At 35.8% G+C, this 12,502-nt stretch overlaps 2 protein-coding genes and 1 pseudogene across 3 annotated transcripts in view; 2 read left to right on the forward strand and 1 right to left on the reverse strand.

Annotated features, from left to right (window-relative positions):
• The window catches only part of LOC132851049 (latent-transforming growth factor beta-binding protein 4), a 424,131-nt gene that overhangs the window by 150,992 nt on the left and 260,637 nt on the right, over nt 1-12,502 (forward strand). The window lies entirely within an intron of this gene.
• Nucleotides 1-12,502, reverse strand: part of LOC132851040 (spectrin beta chain, non-erythrocytic 4-like) — an 87,296-nt gene that overhangs the window by 57,164 nt on the left and 17,630 nt on the right. Inside the window, exons 9-16 of the mRNA XM_060877611.1 lie at nt 10,787-10,974; nt 8,993-9,110; nt 7,683-7,841; nt 6,925-7,227; nt 6,509-6,659; nt 5,428-6,298; nt 3,694-3,831; nt 1,062-1,818 (exon numbers count right to left, since the gene is read on the reverse strand). Coding sequence (XP_060733594.1) covers nt 1,062-1,818; nt 3,694-3,831; nt 5,428-6,298; nt 6,509-6,659; nt 6,925-7,227; nt 7,683-7,841; nt 8,993-9,110; nt 10,787-10,974 — 2,685 coding nt within the window. The remainder of the gene's footprint in view (nt 1-1,061; nt 1,819-3,693; nt 3,832-5,427; nt 6,299-6,508; nt 6,660-6,924; nt 7,228-7,682; nt 7,842-8,992; nt 9,111-10,786; nt 10,975-12,502) is intronic.
• On the forward strand, nt 10,391-10,567 carry LOC132851855 (U2 spliceosomal RNA; annotated as a pseudogene).

The raw sequence follows: 12,502 nt of genomic DNA on the forward strand, positions 1-12,502 counted from the left end.
ATAATTTGCTTTTCTTAAAGACAAATCGGATATAGAAGAACTACAGTATGCACACTATCCTACACTCTGATACCCACTAGCCAACTAGCCCAAAAATCAACAACTGAACAATGATGCAAATGCCCCAATAAAAATGCCAAACAACAAATACTGCATTACTCCTGACTAACTTCAGGCTCTTTTACGTTTTCACTCATATATAAGAAACCTAGATGGCACTTCAATATAGGATTTGATAATAATAATAAAAGCACCATCCTACATCCAACAGGAAGTGAGCTAAATATAATTTTACGAGAGTAGATTTGAATGTGAGAGTAGAGATGCAAAAGTGCCATGACATATAAAATTAGTTAGCAATAGGGGTGTCATCTAGATTTCCTCCATCTACACTCTTTACACTCTTAGGTGCTCTCACTCTGTCCTTCATATTTGGTTGCGGTTTCTACCAGTCGTAATGTTGCTGGACTTTTTTCACCAAGTTGGAAAATGATGTATGTGGACATAATTCCTGGCACAACATCCATTGTGAATTACTGTTAAAGGCTTGAAAGGGTGACACAGAGAAGCTAGAGAAAATTCTACTTTTTGTTGTCATTCTTTTGCCCTTGATAAAACTACAGTGTTTTCATTTAGCATGTAAATATACTATTTATGTTTGGTTTATTTTCTTCTTTATACATTTGAATTTGAACTCTAGTAGACTGAAGAGTAATATGACAAGGAACAAAAATTAGCTTTAATAAAATGATACCGGTGAATTATGCACTTTATGACCAGGTGTATGACCTGACAAGTTAAAACAGATGAGTTTTGATTTTGTAAAATAGTCTTCATATCCATTTATAATTTAAGTAGTAGAATAGAATAATATAATATAATAGAAGCAGCCCTCTATTAAATCTCCAGCTTCAAGTTAATACTCTTCCTTTTTCCTTCCCTTCCAAGTAACCAAAACCATTAATCTGGGGATTTGTTCTGTTCTCTGCTTCTTGATGATAAAATTGTTGGTCTGTCCCACATTACATTACATGTTGTCTATATAAGTGTACAGGTCTCACCTGGTTGTTGAGGAAGGCTTCAGCCTGCTTGACATCTTTCATAAAAAGATGGTAGATGTGTGCCTGCACTAGCTCATCCCTTCTGCTCTCCCACATCTGTAGCAGCTTGTTCCAGCCTGCGCTAAGTTTTTGGAGCCACTGGTGGAGCGCAGCATTTGCTACAAGACTGTCTTCTGAGTCCAGCAGCTCCCTCACAGCCTGTAGCCGCTCAAAATCCTCCTCATAGCTGCGAATTTCTTCGTTAAGTGCTGCATGGAGGTTGATAAGCCTCTCAGCCTCATCCAAGGACTCGGGCAACTCATTAGATGCTGCTTCTGTCTGTTTTTGCACCATCCAGGTCAAGAAAGAATCCAAATCCTGAATGAACTGCTGCAGCCGGCCAGCTACAGTCAATGAGTCCTCACAACCCTGAAGCGTACGTTTCAATTCATCCCATTCCACACTCACACCCTCAAATGGAATCAGAATGTCCTCTGCTTTATGTGGCTGGGTGGTTGTAAGGTCTTCTGCTTCCTGTTGCAAATGAATGAGTTTGGGCTCTAGAACAGCAAGAGCTCCCTCCATAGTGGACAAACGCCGCTGCAGTGCTAAGACGCTACCCAGATCGCTGCCTGAATATTGCGTAGCATCAATGGCTTTGCGTTTTTCCTGAATCTGTGATTTAATTTCACTGCATTCAAGTAAATAATTCTGGATGTGAAGGATTGAGTCCAAATGATCCTTCTTCTGCTCAACCAGCTCTACCAGATGATTCCACCTGTAATAGATAGCAACAATAACTTTTATTTTATTGTCATGTTTCATAGAAGCAAATCAGTTCATAAAATTCTATTTTATGAACTGATTAAGTCTTTCACACACCCTTTTAGACTAAATATAGTCTGTGTTGTTCTCAATCTGTGTTGAACTTCATTTATTTAATCATCTTTTAGTGGTCAAAGCATTTATCTATTTGTTATTAGTAGCCAGAGCAACCTCAAAAATTGATTGAATTTTTTTGCCCCAAAAAATATGCAGTCTTCAATTTTAACAGCCATCAACATTTGAAATGTTATTTTGCATGGTTTTCTAAGACATGAAAAAACTGCCAAGGAACATTGCCAAAATGGCTGCTGGGTGGACAGACCGTACGAAATGGACTCGGAAATGAGAACAAAAATGTCCTTCATTGTGATAACAGAGTGACAGCAGATGAGGCAACTCACAACTCTGTATTTATATATATTTTTATTCAGAATTTGTAGGTAATAGAATTAATTATTAATTATGATTTCATTTAATTAGGAAATCGAAATATACATTCAGTAACTAGCTACTAAATTTTACCTTCTAATCCAGTGAGATTATTATTATAACTATTAATAATAATAATCATAATAATAATAATAATAATAATAATAATAATAATAATAATAATAATAATAATAATAATAAGTGTATTTAGTGTGTCCGTCTTAGCTCAGTATGTATTGGCCAAAGCAGATGGCAGCACCCTTATAGAAGCTATTTTTGCCAAGATCTCTCTATCTCTCTCTCTCTCAAATACACACATAATTGCGTCATGTTTATGGGTTTGCCCAAAAAACATGCTATTAACTTGCCTTGTGAAATATTTGTAATAAAATGTTAATATATTTTGTCTTGTGAAAGCACCAAAACAGATAAAAGATAGCAATAATACTTTCAATAAAAAAAATCTTGGTCCATTACATAAAAGAACCACATCAAGGCAAGCAGTAAATATGTTGCTAATTTTTTCACACTTGTTTAGCTAGCTAATTCTTTAAATCGATCAGCTAGTACAGTTACTAATGAACACAACAAACAATTGTCTTAAAAGTCTTTGTTTATGCTACCATCACTGGAACTAAGGGCCCCAAACTTATTCTAGCATTACAATGCTCTTGTGGACAAAATCAGGTCCATAAAGACATGGTTTCCCAAGGTTGGTGAGGATGAACTTATGTGGCTTGCACTTACCCAGACCTCAATCCCACTGAACACCTTTGAGATTAATCTAAATGCCAACTTCACACCAGGCCTTATTGCCCCAACCATATAATTGTAAAATCGGACAGCAACTCAATATTAAAAAGGAAACTCAATAATAATGGCCATGGTTTTAGAACAGGATGTTTAATACTCCAGTTTCCAGTTCTTTTGACCATATAAGTATATAGTTATATTCACAGTGGGTTACACTACAATTTTATCCAGTATACAATATTGAATTTACAATGTAGTATTATCATTCTCAGCATCATTAAGAATGATGGACCTTTGGGTAAATTGTAAATTCAAATTTCAACGATACCAATCCATCTATAGCTAAGAGAACATGAGAGCAAAACTGACTGTGCTGTTTGGGGGGTAGCATCCTGGCATAATCTCTCCCCTGCCAATCATAGTGAAATGTGCATGCAGAAATGTGCATGCAGAAATGTGTGGATAACAGGTTCCTCCATGGATATTATGCTGCCACATGATGCAGTATGGAGCAGCAGCTTGAAAACATTTAGTTGGATGTTTCACGTGTCTTGGACAATTCTGTGTTCTATTATCATTTATTTTTAGTAATTATTTATCACTTTAATGAACCAATTGTGAATCAAGTCTCATACGTGTGTGTTACCTGCTATTCAAGTGATCCTGACACCCTCTAACCTCGGTGGAACTGGGATGGGCACCATCCAGGAGCTGCTGAACAATAAGATTCACATCCAGGATCCTTCCCATCAAGCTGTTCATCTCCTGGTCCAGGCTTTCAAACCTAACACACAGAAAGGCATCTATTGCTGTCAATATTGCTGTATCTCAAAATAAAAAAATTGCAACACTATGGGAAGAGTGAAGGCAGGCTTTTGTTGTGTAAAAAAATGGAACCAGATAAATCATGTCAGAACCTTTTCCACCTTTATTGTGAAATTACAACTTATATATTAAAGTGAAAAACAATAAGCATCATTTTAGGGGGAAAGAAAATTAAATGTACAATAATGTGGTTGCATACGCTTTTATAATTGGGAATGTGGCAGTGTTCAAAATCACACACAACTAATCACATGCAATCCAATTCATTTTAAATACTATTTAGGATATGCATGCCATTAATTAAGGTGACTGATAAACCCCAAATAAATTACAACATCCAAATGGAAAAGCCATGGGTCACAAAGAGCTTACAAAGCAGGTACAAGATTCATATTGTTGAAAATAACACTTAGGAAAGTGTTACAAAAAAAAAAAATAAAATCCAAGACAATGAATATACCATGAAATACTATAACAACAATAATAAACAAGTGGAGAACAAATAGCACAACAGTGACATTACTAAAAACAGGATGTCCCTGTCAAGTGGGTGAGTGTCTGGGCTACCAGGGAGAGTTGACTATCATATTGTTAATTTAAAAAAGATCAAATACCTCAGATCCATGTGGAACCATGTGGAATAATGTGTTGAACTTTTTGGACATAATACCAAAATATATGTTGTCACAAAATTAAAGAAATAGTAAAAGAACACCATCCCTTCAGTGAAGCACGGGGGAAACAGCATCATGCTTTTGGGCTGCTTTTCTTCAGCTGGAAATTGGGCTTTAATCATGGTGGAGAGTATAAGGAATATACTCCAAATATCTAACGTTTTGCACAAAACCTTAAGGTTTTCAGTAAAAAACTTGAGATGAAGAGGAATTACTCTTTTCAGCATGTCAGGACCCAAAACACTGCCAAATCAACAAAGGAATGGTTTCACAAAAATAAGGTTATCGAATGCTGTTAATCAAGTACAGATTCAAGTCCAATCAAAAATTTGTGACCAGAAGAGGGCTCTACATAGGAGATGCCCAGACAATTTTACAGAGTTGACTTTTGAATGCTATTGCAAGGAAGAATGACAAAATATTGCAAAGTCAAGATGTGCCAAGATTCTTTGCTCAAAGATTCAAAGCTTTGAATTCAAAGCTTGAATGCTGTCATAAAATTGTGCTTCAAATAAATATTAGTTTAGGAGTGTGCACTTATCCAACCAGCTTACATTTTTGTTTTGCTTTCTATTAAAATGATTCTTATTGACAATTTCACAAATATAGGATGGTAATTTTACAGTTATGGTAGAAAAGGTTCTGACATAACAAAAAACCTGCTATTTTAACAGGTTACAGTAGTGTGTAAGCTTTATATCCACTGTATCAGCAAGACACTTTGCCAGTCACTTAGTGGGCAAAAAAATCCTGATTTATTTCATAAGAGATACAAAGTAATGTTAATTTTAACCAACTGTAAGTAAACACTGGAATATGTCAAACAAGTGTATTGAATAGTATAGTATGAAACATTACAGATTATATCGGCGTATGCCTACCTGTGAGCGACCACCTCAACATCCTCAAGTCTCTCAGGGACATCCATTTTGTTCAGCCATTTTTCCTTTTCGTCAATCCACAGCTCACATGCGTTCACTTCACTGAACATCCGGTAGACAGCAAGAGCATCATTCAGCCACTGCTGCCGCATCACTGCAACTTCTGCCACTTCACTATACACACGTTCCACTTCCTGAATCCTTTCCTTCACTTCCTCTAGCTCTCCATAATGTAGTGGCAACACTACTGCATGTTTACGTAGTGCTATGACATTTTGCCGGTGCTTGTCCACCTCATCACGAACACGTATATGTTTCTTTAGCAGCGACTGCGTAGAAAACTCATCGTGACCAAAATCATCACTGGAGACAAGCCTGTAGGTATCTTGAAGCCATGCTAACTGATCATCCATTTCTGCACTAAACTGAAAGAAATCCAGTGCCTCCTGCAGGTGGCCAAGTCTCATTGCAGCTTGATCTTCCAATATTTTCCAATCTTCCTTCACCTCCATCAACTTGTCATTTATCTCTGCTGAGTGCAACCGTTTTTGTGTGACAATTTGCTTTCCCTTTTTCATAGTCTGCTGGAGAAGTGCACGTCGAGCTAACAGCTCACCAGCTAAGCTCTTGTGCTTCTGCAGGAGCTTCAAAACACTGCTCAGATCTTTTCCACAGCTTTGTGTGTTCAAAATTGAGATCTTCTCACGCATCCAGCACTCACACTCTTCTACTTCCTGGAAGAAAACCCAGAGCTCCCGAGAATCATCTAGCTCAGTGCGCCGTTCAGCTGCTAGCTGTTTCAGTTCCTCCAGACAAGTGCTTACATGACTTACACGATTACAGATCACCTGAGGGTCACATGGCTGGTATCCTGCAAAAGACCAAGAAAGAGATGATAATATGCTATAATTTATGCCATAATTAGTTAAGACCAGTTTTATGCTGAATCACTATAAGGTTGCTAAAAGTGCTACTAAAATAATAATAATAATAATAATAATAATAATAATAATAATAATAATAATAATAATAATATAGTTCACTAAATGTTACTATATTAAATGTCTCAGGACAGATGTACCATCAATGGTGGTGAATTTAAGCGCAGCAGCATTAAGTGTTTCCACACGCTCTGCCTGTACAGTGATATCCGCTTCCTGTAACGTGTGTTTCTGAAGCAGGTCCTCTACTTCCAGCAGGTGTTTCCCAAAGTCTTTAGAGAGCAGTTTCATCTGCAGGAGATAAAAATAATTTTCAAATTAATACTGCTTCAACAGACAAAGGAGACTGGCACCTACAGTACATGTGCTGCTTAATAAGCATGATATTCTATTGAATGAATAATATTAAATTATTGTATTATATTATAGACCGTTGGAACCCAGCTACAAGATATATGGAAAAGCAACGTATATAACCTAATCTATAATCTTTATCACATTTTGAGGATTGATATTAGAAAAATTTACATAAATAAATATTGTGTTTCTCTCACACCTGCATCTCCTCCATCCAGTCGATCATGTAGACCATCTCCTGGAAGGTTTTTTGCAGTGCTAGGTTTTTCTCCAGCCGTATTTTTCTGGCTGTCACCAGCTCTTTCAATAGATCCCATTGTTTTAGAATGTTGTCTTTCCTAAGCATAATGCGTCTGATGTCGTAATATCCTTCACTCTCCATCTCCATGGCCAGCTCCATCACTGTACCCATGCGCTCCTCATATGACGAGATGTCCGCCTCGATTGCCTCATGCTTTTTCATTGCTGCCTCCACTGCTGGCAGATCATAGCCAAAATTATCCTGAAGGAAATACGCATGAAAAATTAGGAACTATTATCAATATATTGGGTCTCTCCAAGTAAGAACATGTACATTGGAAGCTTAACCCTACTCTGCAGTTTACTCCTCAACAGCAGGTGCACTGCTGAAAATTAAACAATTTATAACAATTAAAGCAACATATATGCAGCTAAAATTTCCTATAGTCATTATGAGTGAATGACTGTTAGATGACTGCTTTATTTATTTTAAAATCCCTCTGGCCAATAAAAACATTAATCTGTGGATAATGGTTTCCCAAAAGCCACCTCTATGCTCAAGGCTTCTTCTGATAATACAGTATGTATGTGTAAAGGTGACAGTGTAAAAAAGAGATGGCATGAATAGCACAACGGTTAAAATGCTAACTGGTATTAACCGGTAAAAAGGCCATACCATAAAACTATCATATTGTTATAGACAGAGTTATTATTTACCTGGGAAACAAGCCTCTGGTTCTCATTAAGCCACGCCTGCCTCATGGTGGTTTTGTGATCAAACCGCTGAGCAAGTAGTTCCAGTTTCTCCTGACGAATAAGCTCTTTCCTTAAAGCCACACCCCTTTCATGCTCTGCCTTCTCAAGCCTTTCCCATGCCTGAAATACAAAAGAGATATCCATTGTAAAAGAAGGTTTTAAACATGCATATTATATTTAAAACCCCCTACCCTATATTTCAGTTTTTTTTTAAACTCCCTTATCAATTTCCCTTCTCCTTTTTCCCTTTAGGTAAGTTAAGGGTAATTTCTAAGTACTTTATCAGTGCAGTGAGGTTGGTTAGCTTGGTTAGATTAGGGATCAGGTCATCATCCTAGACTTATGGACCACCAACCACAAAAAGAAGGAACAAGTGTCTAAGAAAAACAGAAATATCTTCATGAGTAGAATTACATTTTTAGAAAAAGCTTCAGCCTTGAAAATGTGACATTTTCACATACATAAATATGCCAGTTAATAGCAGGGGCAGCTGGTATCAATGGGTTAGCGGTGCTAAGCCCCTATTTATTTTGAAAGAAGAAAATATGAACGCTATCATTCTCAGCATTCATATTTATTTTGGCTATTAATAAATGTACTAAAGAGGCTTATTTTGGAATGTTATGAAGTGTTGTGGTGGGTTAGGTATAACAAGATTACACACATTATGTAGATTCATGCACCCTATCAGTGACAGCATAGTCACATAATTATATAATATTATAAAGAGTGAGACGCCTCCTAGATTTGATCTTAATTTGGGTTAATTTGGCTGATACACATCATCAGCACTCGTGTTATAGAGTTCATAGGTGTAATGAATATGAAAAATTTCAATTATCTACTCTATGATCCCCCTTTCCCCAATAATGCCTTTGAGGGAGAAACTTTTTGCCTTTAAAAGAAGACAGGTAAAGCACACACAAAATGTGTGTGTGTGTGTGTGTGTGTTTGTGTGTGTGTGTGTGTGTGTGTGTGTGTGTGTGTATGTTTTGGTAATATTTTGCTCCATAAATATTTTTCAAAATTTACCAGATGTCCTTATCCAGGATAGCTTGTACATTATTATTATTATTATTATTATTATTATTATTATTATTATTATTATTATTATTGATAGTATTAGTAGTAGTAGTAGTAGTAGTAGTAGTAGTAGTATAATTATCATCATCAATGAGAAATTGGAGTTTATTGCTCAACCTTAGTTTAATTATCAAGGTATTGACAGATGTTAGATTTTAGACCTCCCATGCACTGGTTACTAGTTTTACCTTGTTGATATCAGAAATGAGCTTCCCATCATGAGGCACGTATGGCTTCTGGTTGTTGGCTCTAAGTTTGCTTTGGATGGTAAAGAGCAGCACTTCAAGGTTCCCTTTCTCTTGGAATCTGCCAGAAAAAAGGCTTTCACAATTAATATTATAAAGCCATGACTTATCAATACAATGGCAATAAACATTTTAAAAAATTAAAATCATGCCACACCAGTGTTAGACTTGCAGAGGAGTTTCATAATTGGGTTCATGCATGCAAACAAACTGGAGTACAACAATTAATGGTAACAAACAATATTATTACCTAGTATTAGAAATAGTACTAGATAGTAATAGACAGTAATAATGGAATCTTGAAATAATAATACTATTTAATTTAATTGAGGCTAATTCTAATATGTGTCTAAATGTGTGTGCACCGACAACTCAATTAATGACTACTGTTATATAGATTTTACTATTACTGGCTAAAGGTGTAAAGGCAGATACTACTGGTGTTTTTTACACTATTTTTAAATTCATTTAACTTTCTATTCATTTAATTAATCCGTTAAATTTTACAATATAGACATAATAAAAACAAATGTGTATTGACATTATTCAATAAGCCCAGTAATAGTGTTAATTTTGTCAGATGAGACGAGACGAAATATGTTTGTCAACAACCTTTTTTTCATGACTAAGACGAGACGATGACAAGACTGCACCACTGTCCAAAAACGCTGACTAAGACTAAATTAACATGCATCATTGTTGACGGAAAAAGACGAGGCGAAAATGTTTTGTATAAAATAAAAACTAAGATAAAATCTCTCTTCATTATCGTCTACAATTGTCTCTGCTTTTTCATCAACTGATACGCCTTTAAAATATTCAGAACGAGTTCGCGGCTTCACGCTGTTGTCAAGTTACAGGTCTCATACACCTGTGGCTGCAACACGAAACTGCTGAACACACAACACCCAAAGCGAACACGAGTGACGAGCGACGACGACGACATGCTAGGTCGAAGGAAGAGGCTCGATATTTGGTCGCATTTTAAGTACAATGATACTGACAAAAAGTCAGAATGTGTCATCATAACTGACGGGAAAGACTGCGGACAAAGAATTTCGGGGAAAAACACCACCAACCTTAAACGACATCTAAAGGCTAACCACCCACACATTCAGGTTAGAACAAAACTTGACTAAGATACCTTGAGTTTTCTTTTGACTAAAACTAGACTAAAATGACGAGACTTTTAGTCGACAAAAACTTGACTAACAAAAAAAAGATATGTGAATGACTAAATATGACTAAAACTAACAAGGAAATTTGGCACAAGACTAAGACTAAATTAAAAATAGGTGACGAAATTAACACTACCCAGTAAACTGTTCATAGTACTGTTCATTTGCTTCTCTGCCTTTTGGCCAAAATCAAGTGTAGTATCTGTTCTTATCAGATCAATATCTGATATGTACTCTATATGAGGACTAAATATTAAACGAACTGTAACCTAGTGAACCAGAGTTATTATACTATGAGACTTCAAAGCACTTTGGTATATCATTCTGGATAAGAGCTTCTGCTAAATGCTGTAAATGTAAAATGCAAATGTACTGAAGGTGCCCTTAGGCAAATGCGAACTACAATGGTTATTGTACATACTAGCTGATAAATAAGAATGTGCTAATGGTAAATGTTAACATAAGTTGTGAGATGAGCACGATAACCGCTAATGCTTCTTTACTGAAGAGAATGCTAACATTGGCTGTGCTAAAGATAATACTTTGGTGTTTTGCTTACTTTATTGGCTTCTCAATAGTGCAGTAGGTTGTGAAAGCCTGCAGCTGTTGTTGCACTCCTGTCAGAGAGTTAGCAAATTTCTGGTTGCTAATGATGCTAATGGTTTTTTCAATCCACGCCAGCAGATCTGAGGCCAGAGCTTCATAACGCTGAATAATCTTCTCAGCTTCTATGGCATTATCCAACACCTGCAGTAAAAAGAGTTCATGTCATTGTGGAATCAATAATTAAGTAGGAATTTTGTGGTGGACTGTCATATGAGTATCATTAAACTAACAACCAGTATGGAGGAACCATATTAATTTCTAAATTAATTTAAAAGGCTTCATTAGTCAAAGTGAAATAAATGTAGTGGGGCTTTTTATTTTTTGTTTGTTTATTAAATAAAGTCACAATGATTAATTTAAAGAAAATTCCACTATTTTTCCTTTAACATCTTCTATAACATGTACAGTCATGTGAAAAAATTAAGACACCCCATGAAAGCCTGTGTTTTTGTTTAACATATGAGCATTAAACATGTAAGCATTTGATCTTCATATTAACAAGATTCAAGTAGTATAACCAAACAAATAAAACCAAAGAAAAGTATTTTTTTAATTATCTATAAAATGTCATTTAACAAAAATCTATTTCTTGTAAGGAAAAAGTAAGGACACCACAATTATTTGTACTTAAAATGGATAAAATTACCTACAGGTGTATCACATCAAGTGAAAATTATTAGAACATTATTACAGAGCATTTAGAAGAAGTCTTGCCCTATTTAAACCTCAGACATTTTGTCTGGTTTGCTCATAATTGTTGAACTGAGAGATATCACCATGGTGAGATCCAAAGAGCTCTCTGAGGCCTTTGCTTGTTGATGCTTATGAATCTGGTAATGGATATAAAAAGGTCTTAAAATAATTTGTAATCAGCCATTCCATCAGGACATTTAAAACAACTGCCAGCATGCCCAGGTCAGACCATTTTTAGATTTTGAGAAAAAGAAAAGCATTTGTGTGCATGTACTAAACATAAAATATGATATATATTTTCGAAAATAAGAAATATGGATATAAAATGTTTGTCATAATTTATCACAGTTCCAGTATTAACATTCCAATACAGCATTTATTCAATAATATGTTTTTATACAGAATTATAGAATTAATTGTTTGCTTTTTCCCAAAAAGAGCACATGCATTGCAACTTTATATTGGTATTGGGACAAAAAATACACACCGTTGTCCTTTTTCTCAGTGTCCAAAAATACATATACACCTACATAGGTGGACCCCTCTCAATTTCAATATTGGGATAATTCATATATTTTGATTTATAATAACAGTGTGCCTGAGTTTTCCTGACCTGTGACGATGAATAAGGGCATTAAAAGCCAATCCATCTCTCCAGCATGTGGTGAAGTTGCCAAGACTTTGGATTAACGTGCATTGGACAGATGAGTCTAAAACCAAACTATTTGGACATCGTAACAGAGGGCATGTTTTGTGTAAACCAAATACATATTTTCAACAAAAACCTCATACCAACTGTGAAACATGGAGGTGGAAGTGTTATGGTTTGGGGATGCTTTGCTAGAGCAGGACCTGGACAGATCATCATCATAGAATCCACTATGAATTTTACAATGTATCAGAAGGTGCTTGAGGAACATGTGAAACCATCTGTCAAATAATTGAAGCTGAAGTGAAACTGAACATTTAACATGAC

The sequence above is a fragment of the Tachysurus vachellii genome, chromosome 9 (genome assembly GCF_030014155.1).
Source record: "Tachysurus vachellii isolate PV-2020 chromosome 9, HZAU_Pvac_v1, whole genome shotgun sequence".
Taxonomy (NCBI): Eukaryota; Metazoa; Chordata; class Actinopteri; order Siluriformes; family Bagridae; genus Tachysurus; species Tachysurus vachellii.